The 26,667-nt window shown below is 46.5% G+C and overlaps 1 protein-coding gene across 3 annotated transcripts in view; it reads right to left on the bottom strand.

Moving 5' to 3' along the window:
* Positions 1-4,348: 4,348 nt before the first annotated feature.
* The window catches only part of TUNAR (transmembrane neural differentiation associated intracellular calcium regulator), a 61,684-nt gene continuing 39,365 nt past the window's right edge, over positions 4,349-26,667 (bottom strand). For all 3 annotated transcript variants that reach the window (XM_084967056.1, XM_084967057.1, XM_084967055.1), the window contains one exon: positions 4,349-6,796. In XM_084967056.1, coding sequence (XP_084823182.1) covers positions 6,611-6,796 — 186 coding nt within the window. In that variant the 3' untranslated portion in view covers positions 4,349-6,610. The remainder of the gene's footprint in view (positions 6,797-26,667) is intronic.

Genomic DNA, 26,667 nt, shown 5'->3' with positions numbered 1-26,667 from the left:
TGTGGGTTTGATCCCTGGCCTTGCTCAGTGGGTTTAAAGATCTTCAGTGTAGCTTGCTGATGTGGTTTGGATCCCTCGTTGCCGTGACTCTGACACAGACCTCAGCTGCAGCTCTGATCTGACCCCTAGCCCGGGCACTTCCATATGCAGCGGGCATGGCTGCTAAAAGAAGAAAACAATAGACAAGGGTAAATAAGTACGCCTCTTAACAAAGAGTTTTGTAGTGGAAAATTTAGATATTATGTAACCTCATTTCTCCTGGCAATATGTAGCCCTTCTGTGAAAAGTGTACACAGTTTGGTATAACTTGCTTATAAACAACAGAAAATATTAACAGTCTGTTCATTCCATCTGCTTCCCACAGGAGGGAAGAATCACTATGGAGCCAGAGGGTAGCCCAGCCCACAAGGGTTTCTGGGAGTATCCCATATAGAAGTCCTTCACCCCCTGGGGATGGGGGCCACAGAGTCTTCTAGGAGAGTTCTCTCAGGAGAGAAAGCAGGAGCTGTGGCTCTGGAAAGTTCTCTTTCCATACCTGACATTATCATTGACAGTCTGGGCTCCTAAGTAGCTATTAGGAAAAGTGCTTAAATGGCCCATGGGATTGTTTCTATGAAGAACAATGAAGAACAAAGGAGGGTGGGCGTTCTGATGTTCTTCGGGGGGCTGCAAACAGAGACCCCTGAGACTAAACATGGGCAATGGCCACAGTGAGGGGAAGAAAAATGAGCTGGGGCCCTGAGGCTTTGAAGAGGGAGAGAAGGAGAAAGGACTGAGGAAGGGAAAGAGAGAAGGAAGGAGAGAGGGGAATGTGGGAGAGAACGAGACAGACAGATGAGAATTGTTTCCATATAGATAAACATAGGTGTTTGTTAGAAGCCATACGAAAAGAAGGGTTTGGCCCAGTGTTTCTTTAGTAAACTGTACTTAGAGCCAGTGTGTGATGCATGTAGAGAACTGTTGATCAGAACTGCAACTCCAGTGCTACTTTCCCCTGCATTGAGCACATTTTTTTTTCTTTTTGGCCTTTTAGGGCCTCACTCACAGCATACGGAAGTTCCCAGGCTAGGGGCTGAATCAGAGCTACAGCTGCCAGCCTACACCACAGCCACAGCAATGCAAGATCCTTAACCCAAGGAGTGAGGCCAGGGCTTGAACCCACATCCTCATGGATACTACTAGGATTTGTTACCGCTGAGCCATAATGGGAACTCCCTGAGCACAGAGATGTAATGGCCGGTGGACATAACGAGCCTACCCAACTGTGATTTTGCTCCTTTCTGCTGGGAGCTGTATCTGCCTGGTCTCATCGACTTTCATAATGCAGAAATTAAGATGGGCTTTTTACAGATGAGGAAACAAAGGTGAAAGGACATGGAATGCCTAAGACCAGCACAACCACCAGAGTTCCCGGGTGTCAGAATCAGGCACCTGGGTTCCTCTGGATCAACAGCTCCAACTATGCCTGCTCATCTGGGAGACCCAGTAGAAAGACCCCAGACCAGGCTCCAGGCAAGAGTTATTAACCAGAGAGAGGCCTGAAGATGTGCACCTTTAATAAGCATCCTTCTGATTCCATCAGTTTAGGCTGGGAAACAAGGACTTATCCAGATGCAGCCCTGGAAGCCTGTTGTAAAGGATACCCCACAGACCTCTCTAAGGGGTCCCAGGGAAGGTGAAGGCAATATCTGGGATGCTTTAACGGGCAAGGCTGAGGGTTCACAGCAAACACCGACAATCACCTAGAGGCCCAACAGGAAGAAGATGAGAAATACAAGGTGGTACATCTCAACAACAGAATACCCAGCGGCCCTCACACGTGGTTTGCCTAAACAGATTGCTGGGTAGGGAAATGCATTCACAGTTGTTAATGAAAAAATGTCTGGGAGCCACGTTCACAGCATGGCACCGTTTGTAAAAATCATTATATTTGACCTCCTGTTTATGGGGAACTGTCCGTCGGGCTGCTGGGGATGGCCGTCTGGAATGTCTTTGGAGCCAGCAAGGAACAGAAATGAGGGAAGCTGTCTGCTGTCCCAGGGAACCTGGGGACAGTGACCTAAAGTGTCCCTCCCTAAAGGCAACAGTATTTTAAAGTTGCAAGGAAACTGGTCCCACCAAACAGATATGCAGGCCACCTGGCCTATAATTTCTATGTTAGATAGTAATAGTGGTTGCCGGAAGGTGGTGGTATTTGGAGATTCTTTTAATTCTCTAGAATTCATTTCAATTTTGTAGAATTTAAAAAAACAAACGCGATTGGAGTATAGTTGACTTAGAAAGTTAATTCTGTAGAATTTTTATAATTGTAATTTTTTTCAACTATAACCATACATGCGTGATTTATGAAAAGACAAGAATGAAGGAGCAGGATTGAGTTGCTGTGTCCATCAGCCCTCTTCTGTTACTAGCATAAAGTGCCTCTCCGGTCCCCAAAGCTGTGCTCTTTGGGGTCAGGCTGTCATGTTCCTGAAGACAAGGCAGGGACAGGGCTCCGGATTCTCCGAGAAGCCATCTGCACTGCACAGAAATTCCAGAAACAAGCAATGGGAAAGGGCTTGTGGTCCAGCCCCTAATAATTGGAAGCCCTTTTTCCTGGAATAAATCTCTATTCATTTTCCTATCCTGTGCTACCGTTGAGACCCCTGGACTACCGAGCTATGTGACTTCGGGACTTGGTCTTGTCTAGGTCTCAGTTGGCTACTGGTTCATAAAAAGAAAAAAAAAAAACTAGAGCATGGCCCTCTGCTGGTCCTCATTCCATCTTGGAGCAGCGCAGGGGCCCCGAGCCCTCCTCCACCTTCCTGCGATTCAAGGCCCTCACATTGGGCTTGAAGGTCTTTGGGTGTCCTCTCCCCGCCACTGGAACTCAGACCCCCTGAAGATCCTCATTTGAGGCTTTAAGTGACCCTCTTGGCCGCAAAGGTGAAGGGAGCAGCTTCTGCAACCCAGGCCGATGACATCATGGTCCCAGGGGCTTTGCTAAGTCGACTCACCACCTTTCCAGGCCACGCTTTCTGCATCAGTTAAGCGAGGTAAAAATACCTACCTGATGGGACTTGGGGGGGGGCATTAGCACCCCCCATTTACAGATGAGGAAAATTGAGGCTCACAGAGCTGGTGTGAACTGCTTGTGGTCACCTAGATCATATGAGGCAGAGATGAGATTCAGGCCCAGGCTGTTTCTGGCCATCAGCAAGCACCTTGCAGCCCCAGACCACCAGACCACACTGGCACTCATACCTGGTTCTCTCTGGGGTAGGGGTTAAAGGCATCGACGCAGCCAGGCTGAACAGGCCAGCTGTGTTGTGACCAAGGTGAGGCAGGCCTGGTGGGAAGCTGGGTCCTGGGGTGGAACTAGCTAGATAGCTCCAGTGAACTCAGACCCACAGCTTAGACCCTATGTGGTGTGGAGGGCATACAGACACAGAGCCAGAGGTCTGATTCTGCTGGTTTCCAGCTGTGTGACCTTGGAAAAATCAACCAGCCTTTCTCCTCATCCTGTAAGTTGGGGACAGGCACCAGTCTCACGGGGTTGGTTGTGAGGGTCCCTAGGATGGATGGGAGGTGTACAGCCCTTGTGTCCTTTTGGTTGCTACTGGTGCCAAGGCTAGGCTCAGCGCCCTCGGACTCTAAAGACCCAAGGCCACCAGCTGACCCCACCGCACCCCCTTGGGATGCCTTGGGATCCTGAGGGAAGCTCTGCCCAGTGCATGTTCTCGGGCTTTGCTAAATTAGAATAGAAACAAGACTCTCCTTGCACTTTGGCTGGCAGTCACCAAACGGGCTGCTTTATTTCTAGGCTGTGGATTTGGACCATCTCTAAGAACCATCAGGGAGCTGTTGAGAGGGTTGGAAAGGCGAATTTTCTCCTCAATAAATTTCAAACTAGTACACTGGGAAAATCCCTGGGGTTTCTTCAGTCCAAACAAAGCAGTTTCAGTTTATGAGAGTCACCTTCAATTCTGCATGATTTTTTTAAAAAATAAATATATGTATAGGTAAAGGAAGGACATGTAGGTTTTAAAACACCCGGAGAGTTTCTGTTGTGGATCCGTGGGTTAAGAGCCCGACTAGTATCCATGAGGATTGCAGGTTCCATCCCTGGCCTTGCTCAGTGGGTTAAGGATCCGGTTTTGCCGTGAGCTGTGGTGTAAGATGCAGATGCAGCTCAGATCTGGCGTTGCTGTGACTGTGGTGTAGGCTGGCAGCTGCAGCTCCGATTATTCGATCCCTAGCCTCGGAACTTTCGTATGCCGCAGGTGCGGCCCTATAAAGAAAAAAATTAGAAAATTAAAAAATACCAAAATGTTGGTGAAGGAGGGAAGGAAAAAAAGGACATCGATAGTTTTTTTTTCCATTGCACCTTTATTGTTTACTCTGTTCACTGTTCAGAATTCTCATACAGTCTTTCTAGAAGCACACAGAACCTGTGAGACAGCTCCCTCCCCCGACAGTCCATTATTCTTCTAAGCAGCCTCCTCTTGTTTTTCACCTTTACATGTATGGCCTTCTGCCAGGGTGCAAGGAGTTTCCAGGAGCAGTTATTTTATGGGGGGGGGGGGTGCAGAGCTGGCCCTCAGCAAAGCCATCTGTTTGCATCTGACCCCTGAGGGCCCCTTCCTGGGTCCAGTCCCTCTTTTGCCAGCATTCGGCCAACCTTCGCAGGGCCAGGGAATCAGACAGATTGGACGTTTGCATCCTGACTCACCACCGGTAGCCACCTGCTCTCAGGGAAATTTCCTGATCTTTCGGAGACCTCCTTTCTTCTTCCAGAAATGGGGCAAAGATTCCCTCTCGCACCTATCGTGAGAATTCAATGACTTAAGGAATACAGTGTCTGGCACAGCGCCTGACATACAGCATGCCCTGAATGCCCATCAACTTCCTTTCTTCTAGTGGGGAAGAGAAGACACCTGATGAGAGCCAGGTGTTCAGGGCATTTGCCTTATAAAAGAGCCTGGGCCCTTGGCAGAGCCTAAGAAATGACTCTCTAATGGTGGATTCAGACACCACCACATCAGGAGGGAGAGATCTGACCGGAGGAAGACCTCCTGGGCATCATTTGAATCCAACTAGGCAGATCACTGCTTCTTTTGCCACGGCAAGGCTGGCACTGGCAGAAGGAATTCTAACCCTCTTTTTAAGGCCCTGCCGCCGCAGCCAGTCAAAGGCCCACCTCAGGGAGCCAGGAGAATGGGGGGAAATTCCTATCTATTCAACTGTTCCTGCCAGGGAGGAAGAAGCTTCATGTGGGTGTAAACCAGAAGCTTTAAGAAATGCAGCAATCCTTTAGGGGGATTGCTGCGTCCCCTTCTGGTGCCCTTAAAAGTCGCCTGTCACAGGGGCGTCCTGAAAGCCTGACGGGAGTTCCTGTGCCATTCACACCCCGCCTGCCTTGAAAAGGACCCCAGGCAGCTCACTAAGGAAGGAATTATGCACCTAAGGCTGAGCTTTCACCCTTCTCCTTCCCATCCTTCTCATGGTTATGTGGCCATTCGATTCAAATCTGATCAATATCAAACCTGATCAATGACCCGTCACAAGAAGGAGACCACGATGCTGCCAATAAGAAGCTTTATGCTCTGTCCTAGAGGTGATCTGCCAATGTAGTTGCACTCTTCCTCCACAGTCCTCTTGTAAAAAAAAAAAATTTAAGCTGATCTATCACTCAGCCCTTGTTCATGCATCATTCTCAGTAAGGAAACAGTGCATCCGAGGTCCACATGCCTGCGATCGCTCGACACCTCCGATATAACAACAAAAAGCCGCTCAACGGACAATCTTAGAACATGCACCAACCAAGGTCACGGCTGGTATCACGGGGGAAGAAAACGTCCTCCAGACTGAAAAGAGCGAGAGGGAGAGAGTCGGCAAAGGATTCAAGATGAGAGAGAGAGGACGAGAGTGAATGCACAACAGAACATCTGCAGTCTAGGGGCTGAAGCAGCTTAAACCAAGGAAAGCTCTATGGATCCAGGAGCGCCTCTCCAAGTATTTGGTTCATGCTAAAAAATAGAGCACATTTATTAAAAATATATATTTATAAACCTTGATATGAACAGATACACACATCAAGCCAATGAAAAAAGAAAAATAAGTTATCTCCCCGGTATCAAATAGTCAGACACTTTTGATGAATGGGATGCTTGTCAAAGGATTGTCCCTGCGGTTTTTTTTGTACTAAACAGCTCATGGCGTTAGGAGGACACGCGTGCCCTGGGAGACGCGCCCTGAGCTGCGTCCGCCCCGTTCCTCTTTTGGAATCCAAGACACCTGTCAGGGTTCTGGGACAATAAGCCTCTGCACCCATCTGCTCCCTGATGGCATCAAAGGCTGGGCTTCCCAGCGCTCTTTCGGGTCCCCTGCTGACGCCGCTGACTCCCTTGCTGGGCGAGTGAGTTTTGTTGGATTCATTGTGCTTTAGTGTCTGCTCCTAGCAGAAGGATCCGTTTATTTTGGTGACCCTTGAGCAAGTTCGAAGGTGCATCTGATGGAGCGGTGTGAGGAGGTCAAGGCTGCTTGTGGGCGCAGCGTCCGGTCACTCATCTGCCGACATACAGGACTCCCGTCTTCCGGCCATGCGGAGGCCTGAGGACCCGCTGGGCGTTCACAGCGTGGTGTATATGTATACAAATATGATGACAATGAGGTTCAGAATGGTCCCAATAATCCCCAGCATCGCCAAGACACTCTCCTCTTTGCTCTCTTTTTCTTGGCCTCCTCTGTCTTCATCGTTTCCACTCGTGATTACCATCTTGGTGGCAAATGTCTTTATCTTCCTCCCCAGGCTAACCTGTCATTGGAAAGAGGCAGCACAAAAGATGATGGTTTATAAGCATCCTCTCCGTAACCAGGGAGATGAGATAGGGCAGTGATTTCATACCTGGGGACTAGATCTTGGGGCAGTGGGTGCGGGGGTGGGGGGCAGGGGGGCAAAAAAGTCACTCCTCAAGCCAACCTTAGGATGCACTGCTCTTGGCCATGGAGCAGAGTATAACGGATGCATCTCAAGGATGAATGTCCTGACATTGGCATTAAAGAGATTAGCCCAGGAATCCAGCCTGGGTACCACCCACTCTACTGAGTTTGTTTGCAGCCCTTTTCCTTGAAGCAGAAATGGAGACAGTTGCCCAGCAGTCCAGCTAAAGCACGTGGGTTCTCCCACGGCCTCGGGAACTCTGACGCAGGTTCTCATAGTGGATTCCACCCTGGAAAAGTGCTGCCCTGCTTGTGCACGCAAGTGTGTAGCAGGATGTCACGGTCACACGCTGCTCTGTGAGCAGGGTTTCCTGAACCTAGAGAAGGTGATTTACTGCCACCAAAGAGGACGATAAGGGGGTGGGGAGAGCGTCATAGGCAACTTGCATCACCTCCAGCAGGAGCCAAGTTGGTGGAATCCTTCTGCAACGTTCCCTGGTATTGTGGCTGAAACTCTGCGTCCATCCAATGGTGCCGAATAGAAATGCAGAGACTGAGTTTGGGGGGAAGGAGAAAAAAATAGCTTTCCTGCACTGCCAGGCAAAGGAAGCCACAGCAGGCTGATGCCTTAAGGACTGTGGCCTCCCTTGGGAGAGGGAGGAAGTGGGCTTATAGTTGGGGAGTAGAAAATAGGGCCTCAAATTAGGATGAGAGCAGATGGTAGCTCGCTTTCTACCTCCAAGCTGATGTTTAGCGGCCCCACAACTGGCTCGGGGGTCCTTCTTTCAGGAAGGAAGACTGCTTCATCAAGTAGCTAACGTCTTTTCTTTGTTGAAGGTTTTAGTTCTGCACAGGAGCTCAAAGCTATTGTTAGGTGGGTTCCTTGAGGAGGAACCAGGTCCCTGCCCCCAGGCTGCACTGTGGTCTCCAACCGCTCCTCTCCAGTCTCTGCATCCCCTCCCTTCCTTGATTAGCAACTGTTTGAAAGGTCAGGGAGGCCGAATGAGGCCTATTTCCTACCGACAGGACATGGAGGGTCACAGAAGGGCTTTTGTGCCCAGGGGCCCCACAGGGCCGGGCTCAGTTGCAGTATCACCCGGAGAAGCAAAGAAACACGTATTCTACAATCGGCTGAGGACCTGCTCTCCTAGGTATAAGCCTAAAAACCCTCCCTGCACTTGTGCACCTGCAGGTGGGGACAGGAATGCTTCTGTGAGCTTCATCTGTGATAGCAGAGGACCGGAAGCCACCCAGATAGGCACCAAGGGTTGAAGAGACGGACACGTGGTCCATACGATGGCAGTGAAATGAATGCACTGAAGCTACATGTGACAGCCTGGACGGGGCCCCAACACTGCATGGAACGTGCAAAAGCATGATGCAGGGAACACAGACGTCACGCATCAGCTCATAAAGGCTCCAAAGAGGCCAAACCAATACACTGTCTAGAGACTATATATACTTTTGCTTTTTATAAACAAGCAAGAGAATGATTAACAGAAAACTAAGGGGAGTGGCTTCTTATAGGTAAGGACCAAGTGGAAGCCCTGGGGAGGGACACCAAAGGCCTTCTATAGACTGGCCATTTTCCATTTGCTAAGCTCAGTGGAGCGTACGCGGGGGGTTCACTTTTATCCTTATCCTTGAAGTTGTTTCATAGATTCTTTGATATGTATGATACATTTGGCAGTAACTAAAATCTCTTCGTTTTATTCTTTAATATAACAAAACACATTGAGGGGCCCCGGTGGGCAGCTGAAGCCTTCTTTTCCATGGATTATCCAAACAATATGTAAGAAATGACCAGGGTAGGTGAGGTAGTGACAGCCTTCTTATTTGATGGGATGTGACACAGCTTGGACCAAGGCCCCGGCTCTGACTCTTCCATTAAAGAGCTGTGCCTTTAGGTGTTTCATGCTCTGGAGTTGTGACAGTTAATTTTATCTGTCAACTTGACTGGGTCACAAGGTGCCTAGACATTTGTCAAATATGATGCTAGGCGTGTCCGTGATGGTGTTTCTGGATGAGATGAATGTCTAAACTGGCAGACTGGGCAAAGCAGATTGCCCTCCCCCATGTGGGTGGGCCTCGACTGATCAGTTGAAGACCTGAATAGAAAAAAAGGACTGAGTAAGAGGGAACGCCTCCTGCCTGCCTGCCTGCCTTTGAGCTGGGACATCAGATTTTTCCTGCTTTCTAATTCACACTGAAACCTTGGCTCTTTCTGGCTCTTCAGCCTCCAGGCCTTCCTACTGAAATGAAACCATCAGCTCTCCCGAGTCTCCTGGTTGCTGACTCACCCTGCAGAGTCTGACACTTGCCAGCCTCCATAATCACATAAGCTGCGTTCTTTTCACAGACCTTAATCTCTGTCTCTCCCTTTCTCTCTCTCTCATGGGTTCCATGTCTCTGGAGACCCCTGACTAATTAGTTCAGGGGTCAAAGGATCTCTCAGGATAAATACGTGGGAAGCAGCACAGAAAGGAACCTGAAGCAGTGGGGTGTGGAGCTGCAAGGTGAAACGGCTACACGTCTCTTCCTCTGGGCAGAACCCCTGATCTTGCCCTGCAGATCAAGCCCCGATTCAGAACACAGTATGTGTGGCTAGTTGTTTGTGTGAAGGAGAGTCAGAGAGTCGGTGAAGGCTGGAAGAATTAATGTGAGCACGAATGGTCAAATGCATGTCTTAAAGGGAAGTTTTATGTCTTTCTCCACTTTGGTTTACTTGATAGGCTCAGAGTGGGTTCCTCCCCCTGAAATGCCCAGGGCCAGACTTCGTCTTTTCAGAGCTGTCCACTCTGTCTAAGCCAATGGAATGAAACTCCTTGGAATTAACACCTGCATGTAGGATGTCGTTTCTAATTAAAATTATGTTTAAAATTAAAAAAAAAAAATCTGGAGAGGACAAGATGGCGGAGGAGTAGGGGGACACGCTCGCCCTCTCCCACAAACACAACAAAAAAAGCACATCTACAGAAGAAATGACTCGCACAGAACAACAACCAATCGCTGGCAGAGGAACCTAATCTCCAATAACGGCAAGAAATTCGTGACATTATTGGGCAGAACGGGAGAAAAGAGGAGAGTGAGAGAAGGTGAATCCGAGCGGGACGGGCGCTCCCGAAAGGGAACTGCGGAGGGGAAAGGGATCCCGCACCCTGGAAAGTCTCCTACCGGGCGAAAGATCAAACGAACCGGAGGAATCTCCAGATGCAGAGAAGAGTGTAGCAGTAAGTTGGAGTACGGAAAAACGATCAAGAACCCAACGGACCATCTGAACTACGGGCACAGTCACCAAAAATTGAGACGCCTGGGTGGGGACTGGGCACCGAATCCTCGGCTCCAGAGGTTAGTCCCCGGGAAAGGGCCGGGGGACGCCTGGGTGGGGGCTGGGCACCGAGACCTCAGCTCTGAAGGTTGGTCCCCGAGAGGGGGCCGGGGACGCCTGGGTTGGGGCTGGGCACCGAGACCTCGCCTCCGAAGGTTAGTCCCCAAGAAAGGGCCGGGGGACGCCTGGGGGGGGCTGGGCACCGAGACCTCGGCTCCAGAGATTAGTCCCCGGGCTAGGGGGGCGGGGAAGAGCGGAAACTGCTTGGGAGGTCTCTAAACCATTTGACGGGGCAGAGACTGCCTGGGAGACTAGAAAACAAAGCTGTCGCAGAGGAAGGGAGCAATACTCTAGGGGCGGGGAAGTGGAAAGCCGCCTCAGAGGGAACCTGGGAGAAGAGCCTGGTCTGCGCCAGTGCTGAGGAGGGGAGAGAAGAAGGGGTGGGTCCCCATAGAATACCCCCCACGCCACAACAAGCTTACAGGCCCGCTAGCTAGCAGAAAGCTGTGCTTCCCAGTGCATTCCCTCCCCCCACCCCCACCACCCCCTACGCTCTCGCCGAACCTGGGGCTGCCTGCCATCCAGGAGGGCTGGCCTCAACAATTGCCTGAAGCCTACCACCGCAGGGGCTCTCCCTGCACAGGCCTGCTTGCCCTTTGGAGGGGCTACACTTCCACAGAGCAGCACCAAACACCACCAGCCCCCTAAAAAAGGCCTGCAGCCCAGAAAAGCTAGAACAAGCCTAGCCAGGCCGTGAATAGATCGACCTAATTCTCTGACGGTTTTTCTGAGACGGGCTCCCCCGGGGAGGAGCCTCTTGAGTCTCCAAGGGCCTTGCTACACGCCCAAGACCCTAGGGGGTGCTAAGACCTAGTGGACCAGCTGCATAGGACTGCCAGCTCCAGGCAGGACCCCCTGCAGCCCAGAAAAGCTGCAACAAGCCTGGCCGAATCGGGAAAAGATCTCAGACGGTCTTTCGGAGTCGGGCTGTCCTGGGGAGGAGCCTCTTGAGTCTCCAAGGGCCCTGCTACCCGCCCAAGACCCCAAGGGGTGCTGAGACCTAGTGGACCAGCTGCATAGGACTGCCAGCTCCAGGCAGGACCCCCTGCAGCCCAGAAAAGCTGCAACAAGCCTGGCCGAATCGGGAAAAGATCTCAGACGGTCTTTCTGAGTCGGGCTGTCCTGGGGAGGAGCCTCTTGAGCCTCCAAGGGCCCTGCTACCCGCCCAAGACCCCAGGGGGTGCTGAGACCTAGTGGACCAGCTGCATAGGACTGCCAGCTCCAGGCAGGACCCCCTGCAGCCCAGAAAAGCTGCAACAAGCCTGGCCGAATCGGGAAAAGATCTCAGACGGTCTTTCTGAGTCGGGCTGTCCTGGGGAGGAGCCTCTTGAGCCTCCAAAGGCCCTGCTACCCGCCCAAGACCCCAGGGGGTGCTGAGACCTAGTGGACCAGCTGCATAGGACTGCCAGCTCCAGGCAGGACCCCCTGCAGCCCAGAAAAGCTGCAACAAGCCTGGCCGAATCGGGAAAAGATCTCAGACGGTCTTTCTGAGTCGGGCTGTCCTGGGGAGGAGCCTCTTGAGCCTCCAAGGGCCCTGCTACCCGCCCAAGACCCCAGGGGGTGCTGAGACCTAGTGGACCAGCTGCATAGGACTGCCAGCTCCAGGCAGGACCCCCTGCAGCCCAGAAAAGCTGCAACAAGCCTGGCCGAATCGGGAAAAGATCCCAGACGGTCTTTCTGAGTTGGGCTGTCCTGGGGAGGAGCCTCTTGAGCCTCCAAGGGCCCTGCTACCCGCCCAAGACCCCAGGGGGTGCTGAGACCTAGTGGACCAGCTGCATAGGACTGCCAGCTCCAGGCAGGACCCCCTGCAGCCCAGAAAAGCTGCAACAAGCCTGGCCGACTTGGGAAAAGATCCCAGACGGTCTTTCTGAGTCGGGCTGTCCTGGGGAGGAGCCTCTTGAGTCTCCAAGGGCCCTGCTACCCGCCCAAGACCCCAGGGGGTGCTGAGACCTAGTGGACCAGCTGCATAGGACTGCCAGCTCCAGGCAGGACCCCCTGCAGCCCAGAAAAGCTGCAACAAGCCTGGCCGACTTGGGAAAAGATCTCAGACGGTCTTTCTGAGTCGGGCTGTTCTGGGGAGGAGCCTCTTGAGTCTCCAAAGGCCCTGCTACCCGCCCAAGACCCCAAGGGGTGCTGAGACCTAGTGGACCAGCTGCATAGGACTGCCAGCTCCAGGCAGGACCCCCTGCAGCCCAGAAAAGCTGCAACAAGCCTGGCGGAATCGGGAAAAGATCTCAGACGGTCTTTCTGAGTCGGGCTGCCCTGGGGAGGAACCTCTTGAGTCTCCAAGGGCCCTGCTACCCGCCCAAGACCCCAGGGGGTGCTGAGAACCAAGTGAAATCTGCTACCATCGTGGGGTGGACCTCCCAGTCCTGTCTGCCCTCAGGAAGTCCTCCTTTGCTTCAAAGAAACACTGTTAGTCCCATCAACACTCCAGAAAAGCCACACTGCCTCAAAAAAAGATTGACCAACAACGACAGCCCTCAGGAAATATTCCAGGGCAGTGACAAGGCAAACACTACCCGATAACAGAGAGTACAACTCCCTCAGGAGAAAGAAGACAACAAGCAAGATGAAGAAGCTGAGAAACCACCCCCAGTCAAACCAACAGGAGAACTCACCTAAAACAGTCAACAATGAAACTGATCTCTGCAGTCTGACAGACCTGGAGTTCAAAAGAGAAATAGTGAAAATACTGAAGGAATTAAGAGAAGATATGAACAGCAATGCAGATACCCTCAGAAAGGAGCTAGAAAATATAAGGAGGAGCCAAGAAAAACTAGAACATTCATTTGCAGAGATGCAAACTGAACTAGGGGCAGTAAAAACCAGAATGAATAATGCAGAAGAACGAATCAGTGATATGGAAGATAGAATAATGGAAATCACTCAATCTGGTCAACAGACAGAAAACCGAATCAAAAAACTGGAAAGCAATATAAGAGACCTATGGGATAATATAAAACGGGCCAATCTACGCATAATAGGAATTCCAGAAGGAGTAGAAAAAGATAAAGGAATGGAAAATATATTTGAAGAAATTATCGCTGGAAACTTCCCAAATCTAAAGGATACTGGATTCAAGATACAAGAAGCACAGAGGGCCCCAAACAAACTGAACCCAAACAGACCCACACCAAGACACATCATAATAAAAATGGCAAAAGTTAGTGATAAAGAGAGGATCCTAAAGGCAGCAAGAGAAAAACAGAATGTTACCTACAAGGGAACCCCCATAAGAATATCAGCTGATTTCTCTACAGAAACACTACAGGCCAGGAGGGAATGGCAAGAGATATTTAAAGTGCTCAAAGGAAAAAATATGCAACCTAGAATACTTTATCCAGCAAGAATATCATTTAAAATAGAAGGGGAAATAAAAATTTTTCCCAACAAACAAAAACTTAAAGAATACAGCAACACAAAACCCAGGTTAAAGGAAATATTGAAAGGGCTTCTCTAAACCAAAAAGAAAGGAAGGAAAGGGAAGAAAAAAGAAAAGAAAAAAAAAAAAAAAAAGAAGAAGAAGAAGAAGAGGAAGAACTAGGACTGAGGAAGATACAATCAGAGAGCAGTCACTCAAATAAGCCAGCATACAGATTTAATCATGAACATGCTTCAAACAAAATAAAATTAAAAAGAAAAAAATAAAAGAGTCATCAAAACCATAAAATGTGGGCAAGGGATGTTAGGAGGTAAATAATCCTTTTTGTTTGTATGTATGTCTCTCTTCTTAATTTTAATATAATAATGAAGTGTTTGAACTTACAGGACCATCAGGCTAAAACACACAATTATGGGAAGGGGTTAGCATACTTAAAAAACAGGGCAACCACAAGCCAAAACCAAATATTGCATTTGCAAAAAATGAAAAAAAAAAATACACTCAAGCAGATAATAACAGGAGACCATCCAACCAAAAAAAAAAAAAAAAAAAAGAAGAATGGAGAACCATAGAATCAACTGGAACACGAGGATCAAATGGCAATAAATAATCATCTATCAATTATCACCTTAAATGTCAATGGACTGAATGCCCCAATCAAAAGACACAGAATGGCTGAGTGGATAAAACGGCAAAAACCTTCAATATGCTGCCTACAAGAAACTCACCTTAGGACAAAAGATACATATAGATTGAAAGTGAAAGGCTGGGGAAAAGTATTTCATGCCAATAGACATGACAGAAAAGCAGGAGTTGCAACGCTCATATCAGACAAAATAGACTTTAAAACAAAAGACATAAAGAAAGACAAAGAAGGACACTATTTAATGATTAAGGGATCCATCCAAGGAGAGGATGTTACTATCATCAACATATATGCCCCAAACATAGGAGCACCCAGATACATACAACAAATATTAACAGACATAAAGGGAGATATTGATGAGAATACAATCATAGTAGGAGACCTAAATACCCCCCTCACATCAATGGACAGATCCTCTAGACAGAAAACCAATAAAGCAACAGAGATCCTAAAGGAAACAATAGAAAAGTTAGACTTAATTGATATCTTCAGGACACTACATCCAAAAAAATCAGAATACACATTCTTCTCAAATGCTCATGGAACATTCTCAAGAATCGACCACATATTGGGACATAAAGCGAATCTCAATAAATTTAGGAGCATAGAAATTATCTCAAGTATCTTCTCTGACCACAATGCCATGAAATTAGAAATCAACCATGGGAAAAGGAAAGAGAAAAAACCTACTCCATGGAGACTAAACAACATGCTACTAAAAAACCAATGGGTCAATGAGGAAATCAAGAAGGAAATTAAAAACTATCTTGAAACAAATGATAATGAAGACATAACCTCTCAAAATCTATGGGATGCTGCGAAAGCAGTGCTCAGAGGGAAATTTATAGCAATCCAGGCCTTTCTCAAAAAAGAAGAAAGATCCCAAATTGACAACTTAACCCTCCACCTAAATGAATTAGAAAAAGAAGAACAAAGAAGTCCTAAAGTCAGCAGAAGGAAGGAAATTGTAAAGATCAAAGAAGAAATCAATAAAATAGAGACTCAAAAAACAATAGAGAAAATTAATAAAACCAAGAGCTGGTTCTTTGAAAAGGTGAACAAAATTGATAAACCCCTGGCCAGACTCACTAAAAAGAGGAGAGAAAGAACCCAAATCACCAAAATTATAAATGAAAAAGGAGAAATCACAACGGATACAGCAGAAATACAAAAAACCATAAGAGAATACTATGAACAACTATATGGCAATAAGTTTGACAATCTGGAAGAAATGGACAATTTTCTAGAATCTTACAGCCTGCCAAAACTGAATCAAGCAGAAACAGACCAACTGAACAGACCAATCACTAGAAATGAAATTGAAGAGGTCATAAAATCACTCCCTACAAATAAAAGCCCAGGACCAGATGGCTTCACAGGTGAATTCTATCAAACATATAAAGAGGAATTGGTGCCCATCCTCCTTAAACTCTTTCAAAAGGTTGAAGAAGAAGGAATACTCCCAAAGACATTCTATGAGGCCACCATCACCCTCATTCCAAAACCAGGCAGAGATACCACCAAAAAAGAAAACTATCGCCCAATATCATTGATGAATATAGATGCAAAACTTCTCAACAAAATCTTAGCCAACCGAATCCAACAACATATCAAAAAAATTATACACCATGACCAGGTTGGGTTCATCCCAGGTTCACAAGGATGGTTCAACATACGCAAATCAATCAACATCATACACCACATTAACAAAAAAAAAGTCAAAAATCATATGATCATCTCAATAGATGCAGAAAAAGCATTTGACAAAGTTCAACATCCATTCATGATCAAGACCCTCGCCAAAGTGGGTATAGAGGGAACATTCCTGAATATAATCAAAGCCATTTATGATAAACCCACAGCAAATATAATCCTCAATGGGGAAAAACTGAAAGCCTTCTCACTCAAATCTGGAACAAGACAGGGATGCCCACTCTCACCACTGCTCTTCAACATAGTTTTGGAAGTCTTAGCCACAGCAATTAGACAAACAAAAGAAATCAAAGGCATCCATATAGGAAGAGAAGAGATCAAACTGTCACTGTATGCAGATGACATGATTCTATACCTAGAAAACCCTAAGGACTCAACCCCAAAACTCCTTGAACTGATTAATAAATTCAGCAAAGTGGCAGGATATAAGATTAACATTCAGAAGTCAGTTGCATTTCTGTATACCAGCAATGAAGCATTAGAAAAGGAATACAAAAATACGATACCTTTTAAAATTGTACCTCACAAAATCAAATACCTCGGAATACACCTAACCAAAGAGGTAAAGGACCTATATGCCGAGAACTATAAAACCTTAATCAAAGAAATCAAAGAAGATGTAAAAAAATGGAAAGATATTCCATGTTCCTGGATTGGAAAAATCAATATTGTGAAAATGGCCATCCTACCCAAAGCAATCTACAGATTCAATGCAATCCCTATCAAATTACCCATGACATTTTTCACAGAACTAGAACAAACAATCCAAACATTTATATGGAACAACAAAAGACCCAGAATCGCCAAAGCAATCCTGAGAAACAAAAACCAAGCAGGAGGCATAACTCTCCCAGACTTCAAGAAATACTACAAAGCCACAGTCATCAAAACAGTGTGGTACTGGTATCAAAACAGACAGACAGACCAATGGAACAGAATAGAGAATCTGGAAATTAACCCTGACACCTATGGTCAATTAATCTTTGACAAGGGAGGCAAGAACATAAAATGGGAAAAGGAAAGTCTATTCAGCAAGCATTGCTGGGAAACCTGGACAGCTGTATGCAAAGCAATGAAACTAGAACACACCCTCCCACCATGCACAAAAATAAACTCCAAATGGCTGAAAGACTTAAATATACGACAGGACACCATCAAACTCCTAGAAGAAAACATAGGCAAAACACTCTCTGACATCAACATCATGAATATTTTCTCAGGTCAGTCTCCCAAAGCAATAGAAACTAGAGCAAAAATAAACCCATGGGACCTCATCAAACTGAAAAGCTTTTGCACAGCAAAGGAAACCCAAAAGAAAACAAAAAGACAACTTACAGAATGGGAGAAAATAGTTTCAAATGATGCAACTGACAAGGGCTTAATCTCTAGAATATACAAGCAACTTATACAACTCAACAGCAAAAAAACCAATCAATCAATGGAAAAATGGGCAAAAGACCTGAATAGACATTTCTCCAAAGAAGATATACAGATGGCCAACAAACACATGAAAAAATGCTCAACATCGCTGATTATAAGAGAAATGCAAATCAAAACTACCATGAGATACCACCTCACACCAGTCAGAATGGCCATCATTAATAAATCCACAAATAACAAGTGCTGGAGGGGCTGTGGAGAAAAGGGAACCCTCCTGCACTGTTGGTGGGAATGTAAACTGGTACAGCCACTATGGAGAACAGTTTGGAGATACCTTAGAAATCTATACATAGAACTTCCATATGACCCTGCAATCCCACTCTTGGGCATCTATCCGGACAAAGCTCTACTTAAAAGAGACACATGCACCCGCATGTTCATTGCAGCACTATTCACAATAGCCAGGACATGGAAACAATCCAAATGTCCATCGACAGAGGATTGGATTCGGAAGATGTGGTATATATACACGATGGAATACTACTCAGCCATTAAAAAGGATGACATCATGCCATTTGCAGCAACATGGATGGAACTAGAGAATCTCATACTGAGTGAAATGAGCCAGAAAGACAAAGACAAATACCATATGACATCACTTATAACTGGAATCTAATATCCAGCACAAATGAACATCTCCTCAGAAAAGAAAATCAATCATGGACTTGGAGAAGAGACTTGTGGTTGCCTGATGGGAGGGGGAGGGAGTGGGAGGGATCGGGAGCTTGGGCTTATCAGTCACAACGTAGAATAGATTTACAAGGAGATCCCGCTGAATAGCATTGAGAACTATGTCTAGATACTCATGTTGCAACAGAAGAAATGGTGGGGGGAAAAACTGTAATTGTAATGTATACATGTAAGAATAACCTGACCCCCTTGCTGTACAGTGGGAAAATAAAATAAAATTTAATATAAAAAAAAAAAAAAAAAAAAAAAAAAAAAAAAAAAAAAAAAAAAATCTCTGGTTAGGCAAAGTTCTGGATGTGTTTGGTTGTTTTTCTTTTCCTTCCTAGCACAGTTTGTAATGATGCATATATAATTCACATACAGACGAGCACACAGACTTTAAGCGTATGGTTGGAGAAGCGTTCACATCTGTTTAGCTCTCTACCAAAAATCAAGAAACAACCTTCTGGAGGTCCCATCATGGCGCAGAGGAAACGAATCCAACTAGGAACCATGAGGTTGCAGGTTCGATCCCTGGCCTCACTCAGCCAGTCAAGGATCCGGCGTTGCCGTGAGCTGTGGTGTAGGTTGCAGACGTGGCTCAGATCTGGCATTGCTGTGGCTCTGGTGTAGTCCAGCAGCTACAGCTCCAATTAGACCCCTCGCCTGGGAACCTCCATATGCTGCAGGTGCGGCCCTAAAAAGACAAAAGACAAAAAAAAAAAAAAGAAAGAAAGAAAGAAAGAAAGAAAGAAAGAAAGAACCTTCCATGATAAGCAATGAGATCCTGTCCTGCTGTGTGTGTGTATATACACATATATATGCATGACTGGGTAACTTTCTGTACAGCAGAAATTGACAGAACACTGTAAATCAACTATAATAGAAAAAATACAAATCTTACCAAAAAAACAGAAAGAAATGAGTTTCCAGTACCCCAAGAAGACTTATGGCTCCCCAATTCACTCACAATCCCTTTCTTCCTTTTCAAAAACCGTTATCCTGTCTTTTAACATCCTAGGTTAGTTTTGCTTGTTTGTGAATTTTATAGAAATAGAATCACACAGCATGTGCTCTTTTGAGTCTGTTTTTTCTGCCCCTGACGTTATGTCAGTGGGATGCACCCACACTGTGTGTAGCTGTGGCTCAGTCTCTCTCACTGTGAACAGTTCCCCCTTATATAAATTTACGTAATTATTTTACTGCTGATGAGTATTTGGGGTGTCTCCAGATTGAGGCCACTGTGCTGCTACGAACATTCTTGAACATTTCTGTTGGCAAACACACATATGCATGTTCCCCGATGTTTTAAATGAAAATTTTCAACACAGAATAAAGTCTTAAAAAAACTTACAATGAGCACCCATACAGTCAGCAACTAAATGCTGCCATTAACATGCTATTATACTTGCTTTATTTGATACCTATCCGTGTATCTATCCATCCATCTTTTGGGGAGGGGTGTATTTCAAGGTCAACTGCAAATACTATTACTGCAGCATGCATGCAATAACTAGAGCTCAGTATTTTTTTGCACTGTTTTCTTTTGATGTAAAATTTACATGTGTGCAATTTCCTACTGGCTACAGATATCCAGGAGAAGAACTGCTCGGTTATAGGGTATGCACATGAAAGTGGCTGGATCCAATTGCTTGTTTGAGTGAGTTAATTTGGTTCTTTCTTTGTTTTGGTGATTCCATGGCCAAGCCTTTGCATGAAGTCCCAAGAAGGCATCGGTACTTGAGAAATCCACGCCCTCCTCCTCGCCCTGGACAGACAACTACCCAGCTATCTCTCTAATGGGTCTCTTGTTTCTTGTAGTTTGCTTAGCTAGACTCCAAGCCCTGAGAAGACCAGCTTTTGAATCTCCATCTCCAAGCACAGTGCTTGGCATGGACCAGGCACTTGGGAGAAGCATGCTGGATGAACGCATGGGTACCGCGGAGGGGTCTGGTGCACTCGCCCATCTTTGCAAGGCAAAGAAAAGAGCATCAAGGTTAGTCTAAAAAGACACAAGTAGTGCTGCCCTGAAAACCAAAGACCCATCATCGCGGTCACTCAAGCAAAACAAAGTGCCTGTCACGGAGGCTGCTTGGTTTCAAGGCTTAATTTAGCCTCTTCCCTGCGTTAACCCGAGACAGCTCTGACTCAGGAGGAAGTGGAGGCGCATAATCAGGTCGACTCTGTTTACTTTCTGAGGACTAGGCAGCAAACCAAGAGCCCAGCAGAGGCCTCCTCCGACTCACACAAGAGTTGCATCCCAGAATCTGGTTTCCAAGGGGCTTGAGTCATCGGCCTGACTTTCCCCAGAGAAACCATGTTGGGAGCTACTGGGGGGCTTCCTAGGAGAGACAGGGTTGGCACGTTGTTTTCTTGGGAAAAATATGTTTGGCTGGGGAGTGGGGAACAAAGAGTGGGCAGGAGCCTGCAAGAGGCCAGAGACGAGCTTGGAGACCAGACCAGTCGTAGAGATGGGAGGGGGAAAATAAAACCAAAACAAGACAGAAAGCAACGGCTGGGGCTGGGCAATGTCCCACATGAAGCCCCTGCTGCACAGGCATAAATTCACTCATTCTTTCACACCCCCATTCCTTCCTGCCAGGGGCTGGGACAGGGAGGAGGGGGAGTTAACTGCTTGTGGGAAAGGTATTTCTTCTGCGGGGGGGGGGGGGGAGGGTGATAAAAATGTTCTAGAAGATTTTGGTGATGGTTGCCCAACTCGGTGAATACACTAAACTCACTGAATTGTACGCTTTGAATAGGTGAATTCTGTGGTTTATGGATTATATCTCAAAAAGATGTTTATTTTTAAAAGACAGAGTATTTACAATAGTAGCTAAAGTATAAATTATCTAGGAAAAAATCCAATAAAAATGTGTGAAATCTTCATAAAGGTACACCTACATAAAAAGGAAGACATACTTGGGAGCTCCCTGGTGGTTCAGTGGATTAAGGATCTGGTGTTGTCACTGCTACAGCTCGGGTCACTGCTGTGGCGTGCCTTCGATGCCTGGCCCGGGAACTTCTGCATGCCATGGGCATAGTCAAAAAAAGAAAAAAAGGAAAAGGAAGATATACCATCTTCAAGGACTGTGAGATGCAAGATCTGGAAAACAGGAGTTCTTCCTAAGGTGATCCAGGAAGACTGCAGTCAAAATTTCTGCACGGTCTTTGGTGCTACTTGACGGACTGATTCTAAAACGTGTATCAGGGAGTTCCCGTCATGGCTCAGCAGTAACGAACAGGACTGGGATCCATGAGGATGCAGGTTCGACCCCTGGCCTCACTTGGTGGATTAAGGATCCGGCGCTGCTGTAAGCTGTGGTGTAGGTCACAGAAGTGGCTCAGATTCTGCTTTGCTGTGGCTGTGGTGTAGACCAGCAGCTGCAGCTCCGATTTGACCCCTAGCCTGGGAACTTTCATATGCCATGTGTGCAGCCCTAAAAAACAAACAGGGAGTTCCTGTCGTGCCTCAGCCGTTAATGAATCTGACTACTATCTATGAGGATGCAGGTTAGATCCCTGGCTTTGCTTAACCCAGTGGGTTAAGGATCCGGTGTTGCCATGAGTTGTGGTGTAGGTTGCAGATGCTGCTCAGATCCTGCATTGCTGTGGCTGTAGTGTAGGCTGGTGGCTACAGCTCTGATTTGACCCCTAGCCTGGGAACCTCCCTATGCTGTGGGTGCAGCCCTAACAAAAAAAAAAAAAAAAAAAGGAAAAAAAACCCCACAAACAAACAAAAGGACAATAAAATAAAGTGTTTATCAAAGTGAAAAGGGATAATAATAGCCAATTTATTTTCTAAAGAAGAATAAGGTAGGGGAACTAGCCTTTTAAATGAATCATTGTACTGCTTTAGTTGTTACCCCTTAGACAAATAAGCCAAAAGGATGGAAACAGCCCTACACAAAATGGACTTGCTGATCACTGGGGGAAAACGGACCTTTGGGTAAACAGTGCTGGAATAACTGAGGAGCCACATGGAAAAATAAATGAAATAAAAGCAATATTTCACCATCTCCAGATGGATTACAGACAACCATGAAAGAAAAAACTTAAGAACTTTTATAAGGCAATGTATGTAAATAGCTTTACGACCCTGGGATGGAGAATACCTTAATAAAAGATAATCAGAACTAGGGGGTTCCCGTTGCAGTGCAGTGGAAATGAATCCAACTAGGAACCATGAGGTTGTGGGTTCGATCCCTGGGCTCGCTTCAGTGGGTTAAGGATCTGGTGTTGCCTGTGAGCTGTGGTGTAGATTGCAGATGGGGCTTGGATCCCACGTTGCTGTGGCTCTTGTGTAGGCCAGCGGCAACAGCTCTGATTAGACCCCTAGCCTGGGAACCTCCATATGCCGTGGGTGAGGCCCTAAAAAAAGACAAAAGACAAAAATAAAAAATAAAATAAAATAAAATATAAAAGCTCAAATTGTAAAGGAAAACATGAATAAATTCAATAACATTAAATGTAATATCTGTTTATTTAAAAATGTCATAAAAAGTAAAGAGTTAAGCCACAAACTGGGGGAATACACACACACACACATATAACACACACACACATTTTTAATATATACTTAAATGTACATATGTATAAGTGTATATATGTATAGATATTATGTATTTATCATATATATGCTATATATACTATACACAGCATACATATCCTGTTAGTGTCAAGGCAGTAAGAAAATGATAAACTTCCAGTAGAAAACTGGGCAAAAACCATGCCCAGGCACTTTTCAAAAGAATAAATAACCATAAAGCAGCTAAACCTCCATCATCAGATAAATGCAAATTAAAACGCAGTGAGTTACCACCCAACAGCGATCAGGTTGGCAAAAGCTAAAAGATTCAAGAAAACCACTCAGCATTGACAGAGTCTGTAAAGCAACAGGGGCTTTTATTCATCAGCTGCAGGAGGACGACTTGCTTACTGTCACTTTGGAAAACAGGAAGCCATCCTCTCACAAAAATGAACATACTCTGATCCTGCTGACCCGCCACGCCACCTGTGGGCACACACCTGGATACACCTGCACCACTGTACCGGGGTACGCAGCCAAGAATGCTGACAGACAGCAATGTCAGTGTCAGAGACATGCTGGGAACAACACAAATATCCATCCATGGTGGCCTGTCCTATATTCATACACTCAATTCTATACAGCGGGAAAAGGAATGAAATGCTGCAGCCTGCATGAATGAACCCAATACAACATTGCACGGCAAGGCACGCCTCTGAAAACTACTAACGAAAGGATGTTTCCATCTACAGAGAAAATCTAAAAATGTGTTGTTTAGAGATATTAATGAGATACAATTACAAAGAAAAGCCAGAGAATAAGAATATGAAACCCAGGAGTTTCCATTGTGGCTCAGTGGGTTAAGAACCCGACATAGTGTCTGTGAGGATGCAGGTTTGATCCCTGGCCTCGCTCCATGGGTTAAGGATTTGGTGTTGCCGCAAGCTGTGGCATAGGTTGCGCCCGTAAAAGAAAAAATAAATAAATTAGGTTAATTGGCTAAAAAAGAATAATAAACCCCAAAGCCAAGGGAGCAATTACTACCAAGTGGAGAGGGGAGGTGAGTGGGATTGGGGAGGGATGCTCCAGGAACCCCTGAAATACAGGTAATATTTTTTAAGCTGGGTGGTGGGTACAAAGATGCTTGTTCTTTATAGCTTAAATTTTCTAAACAGGCTTCCACTGTCGATCCAATAAGTAATATACCCATGAATGAATGAAGTTATTTCAATGGAATACTTCATAAAACAATGCTGATAATAAAAACAAATTAATAATTTATTAAAACTTTAAAAAACAGAACAAGGTTCTAAAGACTAGGGGTATTAAGTGCCAGGCAAAATGCCAGGAGGAGCCCTGGGCTCCTCAAACAGGAAGAGCACCACCCTTTCTGCGAAGACAGAGCATCTCTAGAGCACCAAGGTGACGGACAACTCGGTTTTGAACCTGCTTCTCAGTAAATTGGTCCTCTGCGGGGCTGCTTCTGATAAACACACTTGAGGCTTTTTACTAGTTAGACTACTTACAGAGTTCCCATCATGGTGCATCAGTAACGAACTAGTATCCTTGAAGATGTGGGTTTGATCCCTGGCCTTGCTCAGTGGGTTAAGGATCTGATGTTGCTGTGAGCTGTGGTGTAGGCCGGCAGCTGCAGCTGCATCTGCCATTTGACCCCTAGCCAGAGAACTTCCATATGCCAGAGGAGTGGCCCTTAAAAGCAAAAAATAAAAATAAAAAAAGAAAGAAAGGCTGCCTTCTCAGAATGCCTTGTGAGTACAGGGTGCTGGGCATGGCCTGAGTTCAGAGGGTGCAGGGCAGGAGGGGTGAGCTCTGAAGCTCTGAACAGAAGTCAGGGCTCAGTGTGGCTCCCGGAGTCAGTGTACAGCACGCATGCCCAGCACCTGTGCCCTTTCTTCAGCATCACTATTTCGTTTTCCCTCTGGAAGGTTAACCTCTGTCAGTCAAGGTGCCAAGGATGGGCCTGGATCCAGGCTAAGCCCATGAGATGCTCTCTCTGGGACTCAGTTTTAGGGAAGGTGACAGCAGGTGGCCCAACTCCAGACCCTGCTCATTGCAGCCACAACACAGAATGAGATTCCATCAGCTATGGTGGCCTGGGTGCCTAGAGCCAGCCTGACTTCTGGCTTTTTTTTTTTTTTTAAGTTGGATGTGACATTTCCTTCCACCCCATGAACTATCACACATCCCTATAAAAATAGTATGTTTTTGCTTAAGGCAGTCAGAACCTGTTTCTTGCCGACACCTGCTGCTTAACAGCCAAGGAAGCTTTACTCATACAGCAGCGACATTCAAGTTTATTTCGTTTGCTTCCTCATTTGACCTTCGAATTCCCCCTAGAAGAAGAACTCCACTAAGTGTTCACTTGGCCTCCTCTTGAATTCCTCTTATCGCTCTGGAACTTCCCACCTGTCAGGACAGCTTATTATTCTAGCTCAGTCAGGAAAAGTTCTTCTTCACTTTAGGACAAAATACCCTCGCTGTAGCTTCCAGCCCCTGGGACTAACTACTTTTGTCTCTAAAAACTAGCAAAAATAAGTCCTTTTCATCTTTTGCAAGGCGACACCTCCATTTTTTTTTTTCTTTTTAGGCCTGCTCCTGCAGCACATGGGAGTTCCCAGGCTAGGGGTCAAATCAGAGCTGCAGCTGCCAACCTATGCCACAGCCACAGCAACGGAGGATCTGAGCCACGTCTGAAGCCTACACCACAGTTCATGGCAACGCCAGATCCTTAACCCACTGAGCAAGTCCAGGGATTAAACCCGAACCCTCATGGGTACTAGTTGGGTTCTTAAACCCCTGAGCCACAACGGGAAGTCCCAACACCTCATTTTGTTTTGAAAAATTCATACTCAGTGGGGAGAAATGACAACTCTGGCCTCAAATACACTTGACATTCAGTCTTGGCTCTGTGGTTTACCAGCTGTGTGACATGCACAAGCCGCCTCACCCCTCTCTGACTCAGTTTCCTTATCTGTAAAGTGGGGGTAATGCTTAGCTTGCCCAATTAAATATAATGGTCCTGAACCGCCTCGTTCAAGGACTGGCAACTACTCTCATTAAATGATGATGATGGTGATGGTGATTGAGGCTCCTTCTCATGGCCCACGAGCCCCCTTTTCTCCAGCTAGGCACCCCTGCTGTCCTCCACTTTTCCATATAGTCCCTCCTAATGACAATCCTTCTCCTGGAAAGACCCATCCTAAAATCAGAGCATGGGAGTTCCTGTCATGGCTCAGTGGTTAACGAATCTGACTAGGAACCGTAAGGTTGCGGGTTCGATTCCTGGCCTTGCTCAGTGGGTTGAGGATACGGCATTGCTGTGAGCTGTGGTGTAGGTTACAGACGTGGCTCAGATGCCGCATTGCTGTGGCTCTGGCGTAGGCCAGCAGCTACAGCTCCGATTAGACCCCTAGCCTGGGAACCTCCATGTGCCGCAGGGGCAGCCCTAGAAAAGACAAAAAAAAAAAAAAAAAAAAAAAAAGCCAAAAAATTCAAATCAAGTCAAATCAAATCACAGCATTGATAAGAAAAACGTGATTCCAGGAAAGGTTCCCCCAGCCCAGACGGGGCAGAGCTGTGCCCTCTCTCATTCTGAGGCATCGCACCCTTGAATGGTGCCCAGAACCACATTGGCTTTGGGCCAACGCACGGTGCTGTGGGTTCATGGTGCTGCAAAGTTCACCCCATCCTCGTAGAGGGAAGTGAGTGTTTTGAACCCAGAGACAGGACTGAGTATTTGGACTGTGTTACAGTTCAGCATCTGGGCTCCTGGGTGACCCCTTCTCCCTACAGAGTCAAAGTCCTCCAGCTTCAGCTCATCCCCCAACTGGATGTGCACACCCTCTGTGCTACTGTCTAGATGACTCATTTCCTGATTTTGGAGCAGGTTTGCAAGTTAATGCTCGTTCGCCAATAAGCCTTATGGCTTGTTTGCCTTCTCCCCCTGCCCACATGTC

This window comes from Sus scrofa, chromosome 7, assembly GCF_054392235.1.
Source record: "Sus scrofa isolate SSC_HxYL_T2T_F1_AM1 chromosome 7, Sscrofa_HxYL_maternal_Yorkshire_Landrace_v2.0, whole genome shotgun sequence".
In the NCBI taxonomy this organism is placed as follows: Eukaryota; Metazoa; Chordata; class Mammalia; order Artiodactyla; family Suidae; genus Sus; species Sus scrofa.
Note: the sequence above shows the minus strand (reverse complement) of the source record. Positions and strands in the feature narration are given on the sequence as shown.